The sequence below is a fragment of the Centroberyx affinis genome, unplaced genomic scaffold (genome assembly GCF_046629955.1).
Source record: "Centroberyx affinis isolate AG114_WGS23_722 - 3 ecotype Tasmania unplaced genomic scaffold, CSIRO-AGI_Caff_v1 ptg000120l_1, whole genome shotgun sequence".
Classification (NCBI taxonomy): Eukaryota; Metazoa; Chordata; class Actinopteri; order Beryciformes; family Berycidae; genus Centroberyx; species Centroberyx affinis.
The window spans coordinates 162,665-185,140 of record NW_027278821.1 but is presented as its reverse complement, the minus strand read 5'-3'; the positions used below and the strand labels follow the sequence as shown (position 1 = coordinate 185,140).

General features: G+C 42.5%; 1 protein-coding gene across 5 annotated transcripts; it reads right to left on the bottom strand.

Annotated features, from left to right (window-relative positions):
• Positions 1–1,014: 1,014 nt before the first annotated feature.
• syt10 (synaptotagmin X) lies at positions 1,015–10,434 on the bottom strand. 5 transcript variants are annotated; one of them, XM_071528116.1, is made up of 7 exons: positions 10,209–10,434; positions 9,060–9,453; positions 6,309–6,870; positions 4,823–4,943; positions 4,265–4,436; positions 1,936–2,065; positions 1,015–1,132 (listed from the first exon to the last, which is right to left on the bottom strand). In XM_071528116.1, the coding sequence occupies exons 1-7, from the start codon at positions 10,405–10,407 to the stop codon at positions 1,061–1,063; spliced, it is 1,650 nt and encodes a 549-aa protein (XP_071384217.1). In that variant the 5' UTR covers positions 10,408–10,434; the 3' UTR covers positions 1,015–1,060. The 5 variants fall into 5 exon arrangements, with proteins under 5 accessions (XP_071384217.1, XP_071384184.1, XP_071384200.1 ...); XM_071528083.1 differs by having other exon boundaries at positions 9,060–9,459; positions 10,251–10,422; XM_071528099.1 differs by having other exon boundaries at positions 10,260–10,422.
• Between the last annotated feature and the right edge of the window lie 12,042 nt (positions 10,435–22,476).

Sequence of the window (22,476 nt, the reverse complement as noted above, 5' to 3'; positions counted from 1 at the left end):
AGCATTATTTCACTTTTTCTTTTTTTTAATTTCAACATTAAGTACATTTGCAGCATAAACAACAGTTTAAATCAAAGTGAATATAAAGCTATAGGAGTAATAATACAATGTATCAAACTTAGAATAATTTCTCTACTTTGCCATTTAGTTTGCATTAACTTGCTGAAATTGTTCTGGCGTGTGCAAAAATAAATGTGAAACTGTTAAATTAGGTTTAGAAAGGGTCAGCTGTGTTGTTGGAGACATACAAATGAATATAAGGTTATTGTTGGATCTCTTTATTGACTCAAAGAGACTTTGCACTGACTGAGTTGTTTGTCTCTCGGTACAGAAGTTTGCTACATGCTGCGGCTACAGTTGCTCCATGTCTGTGAATCCTGTTGACTATTCTAATGACTGCAAGTAACAATGGGTGGTTAACGGCTGGTGATGTTGTCTACACATGCGACAGTTATGTTTGATGGATTTTCTGAGACATTTACCCAGCCCTTTGAAACGCTAAATTACCTGCTCTCTACGGCCAACACCTGGATCACAACTCATTGGATTATAGAGTATTTTTATGAAGCATACGCTGTCTTGGCATTGAGCAGCTTAGCCCTTTAACATTGTGCCATTTCAAATGAAAATGGTAACTGACTAAAGAGCTGTCTCGTGCCAGAAAATGTTGCTTTGAAGTGTATCACAAGGGACACCTTGCATTGAGTCCTACTGTTCACATGGTCTGTGTAGAAGTTTGGCAAAGATGCATTTTACTGAGAAGTAATTTCAGAATAGATATATGAAAAACAAATACTTAACTGTGTGACTATACAAGACAGATTGAAATGACTTGATTTAAAGACAATAAGTGCTATGCATAGCCAGCTCTGTAGAGCACTTGAAGAACTTGAGTAAAAAAGAAAACAATAAAAAGTGTTTCAGTACAACCTTGATTTCATGAGTGACTTCCATTTTCATACAACATTCTCACGAGAGACCAATTGGTAGTACAACTGAACAATTCTAAACAAACCTCTGTTTTATTATGGGGGTGATGTTAACACGCTACCTGGGATCCTCAGGGTGTCAGTGGAGGTTTGGGTGAAGGACAGGAACCTTGACTCTCAAAACTTGCTGCTCTTCCAGGCCACTGCAAGTAAAAATAACACAAAACCCAAGACATAAGTGGAATCAGAATCAGCTGTATTTTCCTATGGGTAGGGTGGGGAGAGGGTGTGGCAGGAGGATGAGAGGAAGAAATATTTGTAACGTTTAAAAATATGACTTTCTATTTCCTCATTTAAAATAACCCCTTAGGTTTAAAAAGAAGACATGCAGGACCTTACACACAGCGCAGGAGACAACACAACACTATTTAGACTATGCAAATAAATATTCAATATAATATTAAATAACTAGCTAACCTAGTATAGCTAGACTGAATACATTGATAGTATAGTATGGCTAGATTGCATTTTTTCAGTTAGTATAAAAGCACTATGCTTCATAGAATTAGCTACCTCTCTTACCTCTTGCCTTTTTCACTGGGCTTCAGTCTAACATTACATAAGAAAAGCTGATTCTTTAGCTCCACCCGATGAGATTTACCTCAACCAATGAGAATAATTCTGCCTCCGGAGCAGCTCTGCCTCTGAGAAATGTTTGTAGCCTATGATTAAAACTCCAATCTGCCAGCATAAGACTAAAATATTGTTGGAGGTCTAGAGAGGTAGTTAGGGTGGGAGACCACAGTTTACAATTGCTTAGACTACCAGAATGTGTAGCTTTGTATATTAGTTGTATGGTTGTATGATTGAGAACACTGTTAATGCTTGCATTTTACTGCTTGATAATCTTGTAACACCCTAACTTTGATCAGTGGAACTTCTAGCAAACACTGCAAATGCACCGTATGATCCTTTACACTGAGTGATAAAAAAAACACGTCTCTACCTCTCCAAGAGCATGCCAGTGTGTGATGGGCTTCCGTGGGTAAGCTAACATTTCGTTCCAGTGATCTCGTCCAAGACCCTCAGCATCTGGTCCAGTGCGACACACACCAATCACCTCGTTGTGTCCAACCCTGTTAGTAAAACACACACACAGGATGCACACAGTAAATCTTTCAGTAATCTTGAACAGACACAAAAAAACCCAATATATATACAAATAAAATATAAATGTACTCTTCACCAGGCTTAGATAGAATAAATGTCTGATAGTTGATGTGTTTGATTTTCAAACCACAAAATGTTAATTGCCATCAATCAACACAGTGGTGTTGAACACAGAGCACTGTCACGCTAAGGTAGCTACACTGCCTAGTGATGCAAACACATACGAAACACTGCAGAGAGACCCCAGCAGCAGATACAAGAAGAAGGTGATAGAACACCTGCAATCACTGGAAAGGCACAAGGTTATAGATCGCAATTTATACCATCAGCTTTACCCTGGGGAAGCTACTCCATGTTTATACGGGCTACCCAAAATACACAAAGATGGAGCTCCACTCAGAACTATTGTCAGCAGCATTAATTCGGTGATGTACAACATCGCCAAACATTTGGCCACCATCCTAGCCCCTCTTGGCAACACTGTGCACAACATACAGAACTCTAGGGACTTTGTCAACAAGGTTCAAGGACTTAAACTAGAAGCAGACGAGACAATGGTATCATACAATGTCACGTCACTACTCACATGTGTGCTGACAGTGCTAGCAGTTTAGACTGTAAGGGACCAACTGAGGCAGGACCACACCCTGAGCAATAGAACGGAACTCAATCCAGACCACAAATGCTCCTTATTGAATCTGTGTTTGAATACCACATATTTCAAATACAAGGATGTTTTCTACAGACAGAAACAGGCTGCACAATGGACTCACCAGTGTCTCCCATTGTAGCCAATTTGTACATAGAGGAAGGCCTTGGATATGTCAGATATGTAGATGACACTTGGGTGAAGATCAGAACCTGGAGGTTAGGGCTTTCACAGAACATATCAGCTCGGTGGACAGTAATATCAGTTTCACAAGGGAGGAAACAAATTGCCCTCTGCGGATTGTGCAGTCTACCTAAAAGAAGGGGGTAAATTTGACATTGAGGTGTACAGAAAACCCACTCACACAGACCAGTACCTCCTTTTTGATTCACACCATCCACTGCTGGGAGACAAGCTGGGAGTAATCCGGACCTTACACCACCGGGCGGACACTGTGTCTACAAGCACGGAGTCCAGAGACAGGGAACAAAATCACATCAGTCTTTGAAAACCTGTGGTTACCCTGACTGGGCTGTCATCAAAACAGCAACAAGATCCAAAAAGAACACCAGACTAACAAGCAAAACAGATCACAATGCGAGACGGAGCTATATTGTCATTCCGTACATAGCCAGAGTTTCTGAGACGTTCCAGAGGATTTTTACTAAACACAATATCCCAGTGTTTTTCACACCTGGCAACACACTGAGAACACGCGTGGTTCATCCGTAGGACCGCATACCAAAACACCAACGGAGCAACATTGTCTATGCTGTCAAGTGCAGTGAGCAGTGCACAGACTAAAATGCATGACGCAGCATAGAAGAGCAAACACCTCGTATCAAGACACTCACCTACAGGGCAAGAAACACAGCTTCGAGGGTCATGTTGTACACATTTTAGACAAAGATGACGGACAGTTTGAAAGGGGTGTTAAGGAGGCCATATACGTCAAACTGGAGCAACACATAACGTAACTGTCATAACATCTTTACCTCGGCAATTCACCAAGACGCCAGCCTATTCACAACCTGGAGGAGGGGCGTCACCATAGGGGCAATGCTGGGTTTCAACATCTTACCCCGGCAGTTTCACACCAATTCACGCCTCCACTCATAACACCTCTCACATGACTGTCATGTGACTTCAACAACTCTCATGTGACTTCAACAACTCTCATGTGACTTCACTGTATGAATCACCCACAGAGAATAAATGGGAATTCCCCACCACAAAGTAGTACTGATGAAGCCTCTCAGATGAGTGGTGAAGCATCTTCAGTTCTTCATTTTAAGTCCAGTGGAATTTGTTTTCATAGTTTTTTTAGACAGTTTAGTTCTCCTTTCTTTACGTTATGATATTCAACCTGATAACTGATATGTACACATTAGTTACCTGATAGCTATGCAATGCAACTCCATCGACAATTGCAAATCTCATTCTAAAGCTGCTTAACTGAGTGTGGCTGTTGTACAAAACACAGTGTTATAAAGCACATAGTGATTGTTTAACTCACCGGTCATAGTCCATCACCACAATGGAAAGACTGACTTGCTCCACGTTCTCTGGGGGAATGTCGAAGATGATGGCCTCGTTGTACACTGGGTTAAGGGTGCTTTTCTTGGTGGTTGTTTTTCGCTTCTTTAACCTCCGTCCATCACATAATAGGGAAACCTTCACATAGGGGTCTGTGAGACACATGGTCACTGTCATTTATGTAGGAACTTGATTATTTGTATATTTGTTCACATTATAGTGAAACTATTGATGAGGATGGAATCAACAAAGATTGTAAAAATACCAATGGCGTATTTATGGAATCAACAAAGATTGTAAAAATACCAATGGTGTATTTTTTTTTAAATGTAGTTAAGTCTATACTTGAAATATGAGGATATTTAAGATATATACCACCACACTCTGACAGAGGGCAATATTTTCAATGTCTGTGCACTATCTCACTCTCCCCATTGCCATTCTAAGTGGCCACATGTTGCTTGGTCTCAACAAAGTCTGTGAATTATGGCATAAGTAGTGGTTTTCATGTGAGCCATCTCATTTGCTGCTGGGTTACCTGAAGAGCCTGTGATGTCCATGGCTTTGAGGTTCCTGCATTTGATGACTGTTAGGGTCATTCTCCCTGCTGTGGGGAGGTAGCACAACGAGTACATGATCTCTCCTAGGTCCACACTCTCCTGGAGAAAAAAAAGGCAGCAGAGAACATACTGTCCATTTTAAATGGTCTGGCCAAATACTGTCAATATACATCTAAATGCCAAAGCAAAGTATACATGAGTAAATGAGGGGGTAGTATATTGACAGCAGGTTGGTACATTTTGCTAGCATGGTAAGGCAGGCAGTTTTGTCATTTATTTCTTAAAATGCACTAGTCACTAATCACTATTCTGCCAGCTACTATTTGCTATTGTAATTTTGCTAGTTGCTATATAATACTGGTTCTAATTTAATAAAACAAAAGCAAAAAAAAAAAAAAACACAAAAAGAAACTGCAACCAGACGGCTATTTTCAGGACACTTTGGTGATACTCTGAGTTGTGAAATGAATGTCAATGAGTACCGCAAACATTTTAAGAACTCTATGGCAGTCTAATACTTCCAACACCTTAATCTCCAGTATAGTGTTAAACGTGTTAAAAACTAACTAAAGCTGTCCTCAGGTTTATCCGCACAGCAAGAGGCTTATTAAGCTGAGGGTCTACTGGCCTGCACTTTGATGATAACAAGAAAAAATAATCTTCACACTAGAGATTAGACTACGCAAGCAAGCCAAACATACACAGGCTGAGGTATGGTTGTATTTTAATTGCCTTTTAGAAAGAGTCTAACATTAAACAAACAATCACCATCAAAGATTGAGGAGAAAGAATATTTATCTGATTACTCTCTATTCAGTGCTGAATATAGGCTATTGTTGCTACCAATAGAGCCTGGAGAAGCCATCTGAACCAGGATGGCACAGTGTTTATCACACAAGAAACATTCATAAACAATGTAGAGGCTGTTGAGTAAACTGTGATAAGAGGTATTAATGTAGGTGTTAAATGAATTCTGGGGTAGTTTACCATGTCCTTTGGTGGAAAAGAAAGAAAAGAGGTGACGTGTCAGGAGCTGACTCTAACTCTGTACACCCTGATTGTTTTACATATTTGCTTTGGTGTTGGAGACATCATTGCTGCTGATAAATGAAACAATTCATGAATTTGAGAATTGGATAATTTAACTCTGTTGCTATATTTAAGTATGTAGTATATCCAGTTTTGAGAAATGTGTGTGGGTGCTTGGCTGATGAAATGCATTTCCCAGAGCATTTGAATTATGCAATGTGTTCCACCTACTGCTCTTGTTGAAGGGTGCTGATGAATTCAAGAAGTGATTCAGTGGAATATTTCATAAAAGGATCTTTCTAAGAAAAACAAGATGCCATTCACTACCTCCTCTTCCTCAATGACAGTGCATAACTCAGCTGTAACATTCTCACACGGCAAGAGTATCCATCTACATGAGGATTTGGCAGTATGTCAGAGTGAAAGCCTACTCACCATGGTCGCTGCATGAATGTCCTTCCACACCACCGCCTCCCTGGAAAGGTCAGAGAGTTCGAAGAGGTTGTCCACGACCACCTCGCCAATCATATCGTGGCTGGTGAAGCGGTCAAAGTCGTAGACGCTGAAGTGCAGCTTGCGGTTGCAAATCTCATCGTACACCACAGGGAAACAGAAGGTCTCGTCAAACATGGGGTTTAAATTCTTGCGGTGGACACGCGTCTGAAACTTCTTCTTCCTCTCCGGCAGCAGGTAAATCTTCACGTAGGGGTCGGAGGTGCCTGTGAAGTCCTTGGCGGGCAGGTCCAGGGCCTTGAGGATCCGCACCACCAAAGCCTGCTCCTCGTAATCGTAGCGTAGCGAGAAACTGAGCTTTCCGCAAGTCTCCACCAGCTCTTTAGCCTCATCCTCTGAGTCCACAGACTTCTGTTTGTAGAGTTCAGGTTTTATTCTTCCAATGCTTACAGTAGAAGACTGGCGGATAGGCAGTGTGTCCATGCTGAAGTCAACACTGGTGACATTCATCTGACGAGGCAGGTGGCGCCGGAATGAGTTGTGCCTGTTGATAAGGGTAGAGGGGATCTGGTAAATGTCTTAAGTGTCAGTGATTTGAATCAGTGCCCTCATTCTGGTTTGCACTAATGGTTTGTCAGGAGAGAACTACATCTAAAAAGCACAATGCCTAATAGTATGAAGCTCAATGGAATATCTCATTAATATTTTTGGACTCTTAGCAGTTATTGTGTGAATGCAATTTCTGATGCAACCTCGCTTACGGTGGAATGAAACAAAATGCACTTGCTGAACCCGTTTCTACCCACTAACAGGAGGACCAAGTGTTAAAAGTGGTCATAATATAAAGCATGGGCTTTTAGAGTGGGATTTTCTTTATTTGAAAGTCACCTACCATGGGTTTGAAAGTGAGAACACCTCTTAAGCACTAAGATTGAAGCGCTTACAAAATGTACCTGAATGTTGTAATTTCTTTGAAATCTACAATTATCTAAGTCTCTGAGCCAGGTTATATGAACTGATGAAGATCCATCTTTTGAGAAAACCACGGCTGTACTTTACTCAACAATGTTGTCACCTAGCAACTGGCCCTCCTTTCTGACAGTAAGGCAATCACAGTAATCTGACAGCCGTGGCACAAATGGGCACAGGAAGCAACACATGCAAAATTAAACACTACACTCAAGTATTATAAACAACATAGCAGGTTGAACACTCTAAGGGCAAGCACAAAACCCCACTGGCATCGGTTTAGTAAACATTGCCTCAACTACAACCAAAACTTATTGAATTTTAATTGAATATATTAGACACTCAAACTAATATTTTCCTGATATTCAAGATAGCAAAGTATGAAAAAGGGGTATGGAATTACAATGAAACCATAGCAGTCTGAGTGGATATTTCTGTCTCCAATGCCTCACAACAGCTTTCTTTTTTATCTCCCACTCTTAACTAAACACCTGTAATATTAAGTTAAATAGTACTTGTTACTATGCTTTCCACAACCCCTCAGCCACTAAAGAGGTATTAAAGGTTAGCTCATTTGCTGCTGTGTTGTTCTTATCTGACTGTTCTAATCCTCTATAAACCACAATACACAGTCAACCCACCTGGGGTTTTTTCTAAACCCACTACTAAAACCCTTTTGCTGCTTTCCAAACACATTTGTTTTTGTGCAGTTTTCCATAAAACTGATTCCAACTCACTCACATAAAAAAAAAAAAAAAAAATCATAAAGTGAGTGGATGATCAGCCTAATAGTTTATCAAATACCCTGTGTGTGACATTCTTAGTAGATTAAAGTAAACTGAATAAACTGAAAAGTTTACTAGGGCTTATTCTTGCTCCCAAATGGTAAATTAAGTGTCTTGTTAATTGTTATGTAAAAGGAAAAATCAGTGACCAAAGATTGGGTGGAAGGATGGAGACGGTAGGTGGGTCAGTCTGTAACGTGGCCTTTCTGTGGCCCTGGTGGGTGTGAAATTAATGAAGAACTCGGGCTCAATATAATTGCATTAATGTCCTTAATGACAAACTAACGTAAGTGTCAATAACGGCTGCCTCTGAGAAACAGAGCGCAGCTGCCTAGTGTGTCTCACTACAACGAGCCTTCCAGCATGACAGCTCCCACCCCACAGCAATGCTAATTATGGATGCTCTCGTTTAAACACAGTCCTGGAAAACAAAGAGAAGCTGGAGCTGATTGTTTAATTACTGGGGTTGCTTCCCGGCGTTACCATGGCAGCTTGTCTCACGTGCACGCCCCAGCGCAAAGCTTGGCCTTGAGTGATTATAGGTTTGACACCGGAGCGAGGAGATATGCCGTCGCCCCGGCCGATGAGCCTACAGGAGGTGTTTCTTCAGGTCAGTCGGGGGAAAGGCACTCCCTGACACACGGCGCGACACGTGCCGTGCCGTTTCAAGGTCACTGGCCAATCCCTGATACTCTACATGACACGTGCCAAATTACCTCGAGGACACTGGCCACATATTGTCACGAACTGTCATGACAGTTCTTGCATTATGTAAGCAACATTTTTGTATGTACACAGCCTAGTAGTGGTAGAGAAAAACAAATCAAAGTCAGAATTGTACTTCCTCATACAAAGGGCTCATAAGCAACCACTGTTTTGTAATTGTAAGCAGAATGTGAATGTTTGAATTGCTGTTTGTCATCATACATTACGTCCTGAATACAGGGACAGACTGAGAGGGCATGTGTGGCTCAGGTACCTGGAGGAGGAGGTGGGCTCGGTGGTCTGCCTCTGGATCTTGGCCTGCTGGCTGAGCTTCTCCCTCAGGGCCGTCTGCACCTCAGCAGGGATGTCCGGAGACGTCTGGCTGATCTTCATCGCGGCCTCCAGGAGCTTCACAGAGCTCCGCCCGTTCACCTTCACTTCCGGCGGGGGTTTCTTCTCCACCTCCGCCACTTTAGACTCCGTGACGGGCAGGGCGTTGGGCAGAGGCGCCTCGGGGAGACCGACGTGGAGGCCATTTTCAATGTGGGCCGAGAGAGCCTTGCTCCTCCAAATGGGCCAGCACAGCTTCCAAAAGACAAAGAGAGAGACTACCAACAGGGCGAGGCCACAGAAACCCACGACCACAGCAAGGAGACTAATAGAGATATCTACAAGTAACCAGAGAGAAGACCATAGAGGAGGACAAGGAAGGAGACACAGAAACAGAAGAGGCCGAGCAAGCAAGGGACAAAGTATGACAGACAAACATGCAAGGGAGAGAAAAAGAGGAGAGAAAGCAAGCTGTAAGAAAGAGGAGGCAGCATTCTGTAGATGCACCTGTTTGTTGAGGCAGGGCAATCTGAAGTTACATACAGCCTCAATCCAGGAGCCACAGCATCAAGAGAATCACATGCACACTGGCAGAATCAAGGAGGAAAAAATCGTTTTGTGCCCCCATCTCCTATTTCAGGTTCATCATGACATCGCCTGTTCTTATTGGTATTTAAATTCACAGTTTGCATGGACTATACACCAGGTGAAAGGAAGCTTAACATTGCTCATTAGCATTATTTCAAAAACAGTTAAAAAAAAGAATTCGCCAAACAGACATCGACGCAAAGACCGAGATTTAATAGTAAAAAGCTGAAAATAGGAGATAAAGTAAGGCGAATGATTTCTTCAGTCAGACGGCCACTTTATTGTGTTCATGTTCCACCTGTTGCCATTTCATCCGTCTGTATTAGAGCAGCATGTAGCGCCTGTTCAGACGTTTTATCAACAACCTGACACGCAGATAACGGTTTCACAACAGCTAAACGTTAAAATCACAGAAAAACGAGGAAGGAAAAAAAGTTGGGATTTTACCAAACTTATCGCATACATAAAACTAGTTCCCCTGACGTCAAAGAAAGAGGAAACTCACTAAAAATGAGGGTTAGGGAGAAGAAGAAAATGTTGACTTTATCCCATTTACCTGCGTGTCCTTTACCTGGTATGCTGCTCTCCAGGGGGAATATATCCGAACATTTCTCCCGGTCTACGTGCCCTGCGAGACAAAGTTCCGTAACGATTTGGAGAGCCCGTTGGCACAAGCTGATGCTGTCCTCCGTCCGGACACTCATGTCTCTCCGGTTAAGCCATTGCACGCTGGAGGAACCGGGAGGGCGGCGGTTCATTTGGGCACCTTTATGCGCCGCGGAGTGCAGCCTGTCCACGGCAGACGGTGGGGAGGCGCGCTGAGTCCTGGTGATCCATATCCAGCGCGCGACGAGGAGAGACTGGCCGCACGCGCTCCCTGCGTTTGAATAACAGGCGGCGGGATGCTTCAGTCCAGCCCTGCCTCCGTCCAATAGCAACGCGCTTCAGTTTGATAGAATGAGTCCTATTGGGTGGTAATGGGATTACTTTTCCCAGTAGGCTAACGAACAGAGGTAAACAATATCAGCCTACAGTTACTCGTCGTTACGTTTGTCCCCCCCCCCCCGTAAAGTGAGGCTGATTTATCCTATTGTCCCCACTGAGTAGTCACTTCGATTTTATCGAGCTAAATGAATACACTGGAGGCTGGACATCATCCGTTTGGTTTCCTGATCATTCACACGGGAAGGAACTGAGCTCCCTTTGAAGGGAAGGGGATGCAGAGTAGTGTAACGAATTACTCCCAGGAAGTAATGAGAAAGGTAATGAGATCACTGTGAGTGACGAGTAATGAACATTGCATTACTTTTTGAGTAATGCACAATGTGACCGGCTCAACTAGATCTTAACTATAGACCAGATAGACTACACACCTTGGGACTTTCACCCAAAGAACTAGCTAGTTGATCTTGTAACCAACAAGAGGGTTTCCACATACAGGTTAATTCTGCAGAATTGAGACAGAGACATGTGTTTTACAGTAAAGCATAGAATTTATTTTCATCCATCAACCACAATTAAAAGTAGCAGCACACAATTTAATACTAGTTCTCTTAAAACAACTTCCACAGTTAAAACACTGTTTACAATCCAATTGGGCAAATGGAGGGCTGCAGGCCGACTGCAGTGGAGGGGGGGTTGCACGGGCATTAAGTGACACTCTGGCTAACACCACTCACACTGGAAAAGAAAAGAAGTGCTCAATTAACACTACAGGAAAGCATGCAATAAGGAGGGAGCCGCTATACTGAACACCACCCCAGAGCGAGTACGGCCACAACTCACTGGAAAAAGCAAACACAACTGTTAACAGATAGGAAATCAGAGCCGCGGGATCACTCCGAAACGTTGTGATCACCACACTTTACAGGCATGAATAGGCATGAAAAAAAACAAGGCAAAGCAGCAGTGGCAGACGTCCTACAAAATACAAAAAGTTTGTTAATTGCTCTGTTGAGAGCACATCCACACACACTGTACACTAAGTGGGATGAACTAATGTGGAGGTTACCTCAGTGGAAACAAACACATTTGTTGTGTCTCCTATCACCCATGGATCTCCCAGCAACCTATTGTGGCAGCTCTATGGTGGAAGGCCAAATACAACAGTACTGGAACCTCTGAAACATCAATGTAACAATCATTAAAATTAGCAATGAAACAGTTGCAGGAAACAAGGGCTACACAGTAAAACAGACCTCTCAATGAAGGACATCAGAGCACAACACCCAGGGCAAAAGAGGAGAGCATTCTGGTAATGCTTCTACCTGGGGAGGTATATATCTATACCACACACCCCTGCTAATTGGATGATTGGCAGCACTCTGGTGTGAAGCTCTGAGGAAGAGGGTGTGTGGAAGTCTGAGGGAGTGGGTGTGTCTGCCAACACCACCCACACTAGTAACTCTACCGGTTACACACAACACTGTGTGGAAGCCAGAAAACTGTTCGGCAGACCTCCATAACCTTTGCTCGTCCTTGAATTGAAAATATCCCAACAGGATCAAATCAACATGATGCAACTGATATTAAACAATGTGGCCATGTGAACAGTGTGGACTATAATGTAATCATTTAATTGGACAATGCTCATTCTGGGAGGATTCATAAGTATAATTAAACCTTGCTCATCTGCTTGGAAGCCTCCTGTGGCATTTTCCAGGCATGGATAACTTTAATATCCATACCAGAATCCAGGCCAAGGATTGCATCTGCCTCTTGCCAAGGATTTTAACATTCCTCTTGACGGTTGTGAATTGTGAGCAGTCTGTTATGTTACACAAATGATGCGTCTCTTGCCCCAGAGTGTTTTGTTTCTCATGGCGGTTTATTCCCAACCTCAAACCTCCTGACACGTTCCATCCAGGGGGATGAGAGGTTGTCTCCTAGACAACAGCACATATATTGCCAGTAACCTCTCTGGGAGATTGCCTCCTCCATCGGAGTTATATTATATTATTATAGTATATTGTAAACGTGAGAAAACGTGGTTCCCTCAGTCTGCAGCGTACGCTTTGTGGAGAGAAATAATGGCATCTGCCTGCTGTGACATTGGAATATTATTGGAAAATCAATTACATTTTAAAATGCATTTTATTGTCAGCTTTTGTTGAATATAGCAGGAGTGTTGGATAATGACAGTTTAGTGCATGATTATGTGAAGTTCATCCTAATATGTAAACACAACAATACATTTAAACCAACCAAAAAGACTGAAGCAAACAATTCAACCCACTAACTGCACTGTTGATGAGTCACTTGCAGTTATCCTATCAAAAGTGATTACAGCACAGTAATGACTATGCACTGCAGTGTCCACTAGCTCAAGGCATTTTGATAAAGTAATTGTATGACTTCTGAGGAATCTGTTGAAGGCTTATTCTCATTCTAAGACCCTCAGGCATGGCTGGGAGCTGTGTTACTCTGTCAGAATGTTTACAAATGTCTAATGTTCTAATGTTCATGCTTTTTCTCTCCCTTGTGACATCTGACTACTTCTGTCCATTATCTAATCTTGTGTGTGTTTTGTATGGCGAGGGGTGGCGTCAGTTGAACTTTTCTTACATTGTGTCTTACTTCTACTCTACATGAACTACAGGACTGTCACTTCACTAAACCCTAAACCAGTGGTTGTCAATGTGGGGTCCGGGGACCACTGGGGGTCCTTGAGGGGGTTCCAGGAAATTGTTCAATTGTTAAACGTCACCGTTATTTCATTTAATAGAGAATGTAGCAGAATGACTGTTTTGATCATAGTGTCACTGTTATCTCTCTGCCTACATTACAGATAGTCATGGAATTCTGGACAAAATTGTATCTAACAATAAAAATATTTTCAGATTTGGGTTCAAGAGGCAAAATCTCATCATATGCTGGTCCGTGGCCCTAATTTGTAGTAGTAATGTAGTAAATTAGGGGTCTTTGATATGAAAAAGGTTGAGAATCACTGCCCTAAGCTATGGCAAAGTCCCTGCATCTGATATAATTTGCAACCAAAACCTTGAAACCCGCTTTTATCCAATGAATTTCTGTGGGCAAGTGGAGCCTCGACTGATGACTGATAAAATATCAGTATGTGATCAATTATTAGACCGAGGAGAAACAACATTATCTTGCGCAGATGTACACAGAGACAACATCGGTCCTGAACGCTCCCCTGGCGCTTTTTTTTGTAAAGAATAAATGGGTAGGAGATGTGGTTAAAAAAGGGCAGGGGGTGTAGGAAGACAAGATGACATTGCATTAAAAGACGGAAGGTGTTCCAAATTGGATCAAAGCTTGAGAAGTAAATATGTTTTCAAAGTGGCTGCAGAGAAGAAGCAGGAGAGATCTCACATAGCTGCCTCTTCACTGATCGAATCACCGGGCCTCCGCGGGGACGTGTTGGTTTTGTGAGGAAAATTGTTGATAAAAGGAGTTTCTATTTCTAAACTTTTGGCTGCGTTTCTTTCTGTCGGGCTGTGGGAGGGAAGGATGGATTACGAGAATGTCAAATGTCATGTTAAATGTCAGTGGGGTGGCCGGTGTGAAAGTGTTCCTATCTCTGATGGAGGGTACACCATGTTCTCATGCACACGCTTCTTTTATTTCCAAGAATCAAGAGGGTAAAACAGTGGTGCTGTAGCGTTTCTTCGAGTTGCTTTTAGTGGAGTAACTGTGAGCTCTTTTCATGAGAAATACTCTGGATGTCCAGCCAAATCGAATTAAAATCTTAGTATCAAGTAGTTTTTTTAGTATTAACAAACTAAGTTGTATCAAAATTAGATATAAAGCTGTTTATCTCCCCCACTTGTATGATGCCATCATGCCACACAGCGCATTGTGGTATTGTCTCATGAAATTTATGTCAAACCAGGCAGCAGACGAGCCTCGTGCACACAGTAGGCGACAGATATGCTTTATGAACATGGGCCGCTACATTGGCTGACATTAAGCGAGCCTGCGAGTGAAGGATGATTCAGTCATTATCATTCATGAGCAGGAACGGGGCGGCTTCCAGCACGCTGCTGCACCGCTGCCTAAAACAAAACACAGCCAGCATAACGCTGAAATTACAGCCGTAATTGATTATTTTGGGGACAATGAGAACATCAGAAATCTGAATGCATCAGCAGCACATGGGGAGGAGAGTTGGGAAGAACCAATCCGCTGTGACTACCAAGCAGACTGATGTTGGGGAGAAAAAACACTTTGGTTACATGGTGTTCATCTCTCAAGAGGCGTGTAAGTTTGTAGACTTGGTGCTAATGACTGTTTGGGCAAGTTGTCTCCGATCTGCCAGTGGAGGTAGAGGAGTATAATGAATGCACTCATTTTTTCAAATTTTCTTGATGCGCTTCCCGGCTGCAGGCTCGAAGGCACGGTGCGCGGGGCCGGAACAATTTGTTTGCTAAACAGTTTAATTACACCCTAGCTCCCCCCAGAAAAAACACTGCTAAAAGGGCCCTAGATGGAGGAACACCGAGGAACTCATGTCAAAGAAGCCCAAATTGTTCCTGTCTTCATTTTTCGCCGCAACCTTTCATTTTGTGGTAATTATTTTCAGACCACTCGAAGCCATTGAAGCTGGGATTGCTAGTGAGTACCATTTGTCAGATTTAGAAGCCTTAGCAACCTGACAAGGATTATTTTCTGATGTTTACACACCACAGACAATTGTGCCTCTGTGTTGAATATGTTTTTAAAAACAAGAAGACGCTGGGGGCGCTCTACTTGTAACACAAAAATAGAAGGATTGAGGAGCTAAGGCTCAGGCAGTAGTCTAAGTCTGAAAATACAGCCAGCACTCTCCAAAAATAATTACCTGCCTTTAGCAAAGGCAGACAATATCCTATTTTGAATGTTTTTGTTTTTAGAAAAAGTGAAGTCAAAAGTTGTATTTGCATAAATAGTCATGATACTCATGGGCAGATTCGAAGTGCCCATATGTGTATTCACAGGCTAAAGTGCAGGCCTTCATCACATCCTGCATGTGGGCGAAGTTGGTCAGACTGTTTTTTCACACCTGTGGAGCGGCCATTCACAGGTGGTGTCATGTAAATCAGAACACCAGTTCACTGTATTATGTTGAGAAAGAGAATAAAATCTACTTAAAAGTCATTTGTTAAAGAAAAAATAGTTACAAAAAAGAAAAAATCTACACCAAATAGTAACTGATCATATTATCCCAGGTGCATTCTTTTGTACAGTATCATTTTTTCATGCATTTCTTTCATTTCTTTGGTTTTAAGGTGAATGATTTGGCTCATACATGTACGCTTGAATTGTATTTTGTCGTTTTCCTCACACAGATACTCTACATTCTAGTCTTCATCCTTTATCGGCTGCACCGACATGTCAGGTAAAGCACAGCATGGTGAACCTGTTGAAAAAAAAAGATCTTTTCATTTCCCTCATGGAGCAGATCTGATTTAATCATGGATTACCTAATGGCCGTGTGGTTTAATTAGGCCATTTAAAGGTTAACTGCCAGGTCTGCTCCCACTCCCACAGCAGTCAGACACAGCCATGCTCCCTCTGCACTCAGTCCTATCAGCTCCACCAGAAAACACCTGTAGAGTGTCGGGAAGCTGATGCCATTTTTGTTCAGTGCATTTATAGATATGGCGCTTGTTTCCCTCTTACACACCATTATCAGTGTGAAAATAAGGTTCCACATGGACAAACCCAGCACAGAGTCACTTCATGCTCTCTAGTTCTCACTTAACACCTATAGACTCATTATTCACAGAATGGCTCTGGAGATGCTTGTATTTGTTCTTCCACTTACCGGCACCTATTTGGCATACACACAATTACATTTAGATGAAACTGGAACAAATTTGCCTCAAATGCAGGGGGAATATTCACGCTTCTTTTTCTCTTCTTGTTTTCTCTTTATTACCCACCCGACATCGCTTCCATGCAGCCGCGCATCTATGAAATGGCAGAAAGCGCTGCGATCGATGAATTATCTTAATAAGGATCACTAAAGGAACCACAGGGCTTTGAATTGATATTCTATGTCTGCGATGGGTTTTCTGCGCTCTCTATAATCTATATTACCATGATCACCAGAATACTTCAAATAAATCACAGTTAAACTTTCTAGTGGTTGAATCTAGTGTTGAATGAATGCTAATGCTAACATTTGCTTTTTTCTCTCTATTTCATCGTTATAAAATGAATACTTTGTGGTTTTCTTGGCTGCTGCTCAGACTAAGAAAGTCATTTTAAGATGTTATTTTTGACATTTTAGAGACTAAATTATGAATCGATTAATCGAAAATGTCATCGGGAGATTAATCGATAATGAAAATAATCGTTAGTTGCAGCCCTAGTTGAATCCATGTCCGATCCACGTTAAATCGCGGTATTAATTCATGCGGCTGCGGTCTTTCTGTCACCCCGGCGTGCACGCGCTCACACACGTGCACACACATGGGTATGAGCCGACTGGTCACACTGAGAGCGCCTCACTGGGATGTTCAGAACAATTACCTCTGCCTCACTGCCACTCAGGACCCCCCAGGTGAAGTCATTATCTCAACCAGAGGCCGCTCACCACAGTCACAACAATTAATTCACATTAACAGTGGAACTTGGGCCACCAGGTCCATCTGGATGAATGGCTAAAATTATAGTCATTACTGGACACAGATTCTATGGACATTAAAGTCCAAGTCTTCTGGATTGAGCCTTTTATAATGTAACACCGAGAGCCACTTCTGTTCTTTGCAGCTTGCGGCATTTCACATCTCACATTGTTCTCTGCCAACACATCAGGCATCTTTTGTAGGCTACTTTACAAAAGAAAATGTGATTTTCAAACAGTTGATCATATTTTATAGGTTGGAATATGGCTAGGACTTCTGAACCCAATAGTCATTTTCACATTCAGTGGAGTCATTTGTGTGGCAATTACTGCAGAGAGACCCATACTTCAAAACCTTTCAAAACGGTTTCCTGTCTTATGTATTCTTTAGCACTTAAGTCACATCTTTGTTGTTTTGATGGGAAGCAAGCTTTCTTGGGCTGTTTTTTTTTTTTCAGATTAAGGGCATTATAAAAGCATAAATCAGGAAATGGCCCCGCTTTGCATTTGTTCCTGTTCTCTTGGTTTTCACTTCAGATTGATTTTCAATTCCCACACCTTTTTATGTTCCATTTGAAACAGCAGGACCAGTTGTGGTCATGGAAAGCAGTCTGGAGTCATATCCCTCTGGTTAGCAGTGCAGTGGGGATGGAATCAGAAAAGTTGGACGTTGTTTGACTGAACATTGCAATGGCTATTCAGTTATATCAGGTACAACCTCCTTAAGTCAATGATGCATATTCATTTTTTAAACCTCCTTATCTCCTTAATTAGGAGGTGGAAAGGCAGTAAAAGGCGTTCAAAATTACATAAGATGTTCGTTCATTATCTTTTCACAACTAATATAAACGTGGTGGCCTGCTCATTAGTGGACCGCTCTTCCCTCCTTCACCCAGACAAGGTGTCCGCTCTGCACATCTGATGTGCTCTCCCTCAGCTTAACTAATCAATAACCGCCTCCTGGGTGGCCATGCTCTCACTCCCACGAGGAGAGGTTACTCTAATTTATGTCATTTGATTACTGTTCCACTGGGGCTGCGGCTGTAATCCACGCTGCAGTGTGTCCATATCACTTTCTGCCATTCTCTCACTCCAAATGCTCCTCCTGAGGCAAATAATAATAACATCCTAATCACAATATTGTATGACATGAATTGATTATTTTATATTATGGTATACACTATCAGTCTGGTAGTGGACGCACATTTTTCTTTATTTTTTACTATTTTTCACATTTTAGAATAAGAGTAAAGACGTCGAAACTATGAAATGACACAAATGGAATTATGCAGTGACCAAAAAAGTGTTAAACAAATCAAAACTATCGGCCTTGATGGAAAGGCAAAGGCTTTGGAAAGAAATTCACACATAGGCATCAACTCTATTATTTATATTTGTCTAAGAAACACATTTCAAGCATTTGAACATAAGTGTTTAGATCAAAATGGTAATCAATGTTGGTAAGCATGTGTGTGTGTATTTGCCTTTTTGACAGGGGAAACTGCACAGGTTTGTACCCTCAGCCCCGAATGACTTCAGTGCAGACATTCACAATTCAGTAGCATGGGTCTTTGATTGAGCTGTTGTCATGGTTACCTGGATGTTCAATAATGGGCTGGACTGGAGAGACTCTCCCCACTTCTCACAGAGCTATAATTAAACACAATTTAGAGCGCACCACAGCGCTAATTTCCCTCTGTGGCGGCGGGTGCAGCTGTGGATAATGCGGGGATGTGGAGAGTGCATCTCAGCCAACAACAAACTTTGACTGTGATCCTCAAGAGAGAGGGATGATGGCTTGCTAAGATGAATAGGATGATGACAGATTTGTTTTTTTTTCCCCCGACAAGTGGGCAGGAGCCAAAGCAACAGCGCCATTAATTGTATGCTTTTGAGCTTAGATAATGAGGTGTTTCCACTGGAAGTACTGTAATTAAATGTCTGGTCTGTGTGTATGCATGCTTGTCACATATATGTGTAATAATGTATCAACTTATCACCGACTTGATAAAACACTGTGAAACAACAAAGTGTCACAACTCAACTAGGTTATATTTGTTATATTTGAAACAAAATTAGCCTTTCGTCAATTCTCATGCAAGTCACGTCGCAAGGGTCACAGAAGCTAACTGACAAGCTAGATAATCCCCAAACGAAAGAAAAAGAGAGCTAACGGTAAGTCGTTCAGTTTGGCAGTGCGTCCATGTGTGCTCCTTCCCCCCGGGCGGCGGGAGGTAAATCCCACGCGCGGGGGGGGGGGGGGGGGGGAGCGAAGACGAGACCGGAACACATAATCCCCAATAAAGTCACAAGGGCCTCCGCTTCTTTATTAGAATCCACAGGTACATTCAACAGAACCACAACGGCGCAGACACCCAAACAAACAGGAGAGGGAAATATAGGCAGAGCTATTTGCACTTCAGTCTCTATCCACACTGACAACCCCCAACGTACATCCGACCACCTATTCATAAACCGACGCCTAAGTGATGAATCTGCCTTCGAACGATTCCTCCTCTTCGTCTTTACTGCTACGGTTTTTGCTTTCCCAAGGTTATTAAAGGGGAAATCAGGGCAAAAGCTTGACTGGATTATTATTAATAAAAAAAAAAGGCAGGGCTGAGATTCTCTGTGACTGTTACATAAGACTGGACAGGCACCATGTTATGTAACACCTGCTGTGCAAAGTACAGCGCCTGCTGTGCTGGACACTGGGGATGAGAAGAATCATCTTCTTCAAACACAGACAGACCCGCATCGGCCCAAACGCCTAAAGAGATATTGGACTTTGCGATCGGTCTAATGGACGGATCTCGGGTTGTTTGATTACAGCTTTTGTAGTTTGCTTTGTTTTATGTTCCCCAGCCCCCAAAACAGGAGAGGCACGGCCGTATTTACATTACGTGTTGGTTCTCTCCGGCCTCAGAGTAACAACCTGACAAAAGGAGATAGTTGAAACCAGCCCGCGGCCCGGACCTCTTGCCGCTCGGGCCGGGCGATGATGCTATCTGGCTGTCTGCACCCTGTCTACGGGTGAGCCGCAGAGATAGCACGCCTATAGGGAGAGGCGGATCATCAGCAGATCATCCGGGACAAAAGGCCACAGTGAGGGGAAAGGGATAACAACATGCTGTAATCGCAGCTAAGAGAGAGAGCGCTTCACTCCGGGTCTATCTCCGTTTGTTTATCGGACTGGATTATCAGACGGAGGTAATGGTTTTGGGAATGAATAGGGCAGTGTTGGGCAGGGAGGTGAAAGCCAGCCTGTCTGGTGCTGTCAAGCTCTTCTTTATATTTCACTGAAAGAAAAACATATGGGTTCACTCACAATGTGCATCTAAAAGTGGGGGTATTTGTTGTGTTCTTTTATCTTTCTATTTTACTTGATTTGATTCTTTTAATGCAACGCACTTTGCTTGTTCTTTTATATGAATTTTATCTTTTTATCTGTCTTTTATCTGCCTTCTATTGATGTAAAGCACTTTGAGCTGCATGTTGTGTATGAAAGGTGCTATACAAATAAAGGTTATTATGTTTGAGAAATGGAGGAAATGTATAAAGAAAGAAAGAAAAAGTGCCAGTGCTGGGGGAGGGACGGGTTTCAGATGGATGGATTTTGGACCGCGGCAGCTCTGCTTATTTGCTAATGAATCGATGACAATCACGGCTCCTCCAGGCCTCCTGTGGAGACACCATGGGCCCTTGAGAGATTTTCTAATAGTAACACATCTGAAGAGAGGCTTCACAGACTGGACGTTCCCGTCTTGGCTGTAAGCCCTGGAGATCCACTTGAAGAGTCTTGAATGTGAACAAGCCACTAGAAACAGGTTGTACTTCAGATAGACTATATGCTGTAGCGGATAAAGCAATGTAATGTCTACTGACAGCTGCACTGCACTATGTAAAATTGCTCATTCTGGTACCCATGTATGTATTTTGATATGAAATGGTCATCAACATCATGTGGCCTAATTCCACGTCAACTCTCAAGACAGTTTGCAGCGTTAGACTGAAATGTCAAAACCTGTGAATCAGTCTGTTAGCAGCCAGGAAGATGGCTGGCCTCATTTGTGTGCTGCCTGAAGATTCAGTATTTTTTTTTTTTATCCGTCTGTGAAAGTAAAAAAAAATTGTGAAGTAAAAGGTTTGTATTGAATATAGGCTGGAGTGTTTTCTTCCAGGTCTGTCTGTCTGTCTGAATAGAGCTGTCACTCAGGGATTCGTCTGAATGCTCTCTTTGAATGTGGCTCAATTCAGCAAAGTGCTTCTGGCCGAACCCGCAATGCTCAAAACCTCCGAAGTATTTCTGTGTGGCATTAATAACATGACAGATTCAAAATGACCTTTCTGATTCCTTTGCCGCCATCAATAGGCAATGTTAGCGGTTTTACACGCCGCTACACATTGTATGTCATAAATCGGCGAAAGGCATTTAAGGCCTCGCCTGTTTCTGTGAGCGATCATACCTTCTTCTCAAATACGTATGCAGAGCTATCCATTAAATATCTCATTAAATGTCTGATTATGGCCTTGGCCGGAGATCCATTGAAGATCAAGGCATTTACCCGCTCATTAACCGTTCAAAATGACACTGTCTTCGCTTTCTGGCCTCCATAGTCCAACCCAGAAATAACCTCCTGTAGAGGTTATTTCTCACACTATAGATGGGACTTATACTGTTGTCTTTCATCACCCTGAGACCTTTTCTGCTTGATTTTTACAACAATTCTCTTTTTGGCCTAACCATCTGGAAAAGGCTGTGAAAGTAATAAACTTGAAAAAATTGCATCTTCAAATATCTGTCCTTCTCCAGCATCAGTTTTCATTCTAACCAACTGGTTATATTGACCCGAATAAATTTTATTACATCGTCGAGTAATTACCACAGGTGGATTATTAGAAATGCCTCAGTCTGCCGGCTCCACTTGGCTGTCCTCCTGTCCTGGATGCTGCTTTTTCCGATCCAGTCCAACGCGACTCTGGCTGTGGCCGGGAAGACCTGAGCTGGCAAGGGTAACGAAGGTTGTCCTGTGTATAATTCTCAAGGTCATGGCAGGCCTTCTTACTGTCCTAAAGGTGTGTGTGCATGCATGCATGTGTTTCTGTGTGAATTCTAAGAGTGTGATCGCACCTGCAGTTTGTTTTCTTTGGTCTGGACCATAGTGGAAAAGTTTGACGGGTTTGTAATTGATTGTCTTGT

Excerpts from the sequence above, each read along its gene's own strand:
- syt10 (XM_071528116.1), bottom strand. The coding sequence starts at position 10,407 with ATGAGTGTCCGGACGGAGGACAGCATCAGCTTGTGCCAACGGGCTCTC. Across the intron at positions 6,871-9,059 it reads GAGCCCACCTCCTCCTCCAG|GCACAACTCATTCCGGCGCC; the intron begins GTACCTGAGCCA and ends CCTTATCAACAG. Across the intron at positions 2,066-4,264 it reads GTGGTGATGGACTATGACCG|GGTTGGACACAACGAGGTGA; the intron begins GTGAGTTAAACA and ends TTTTACTAACAG.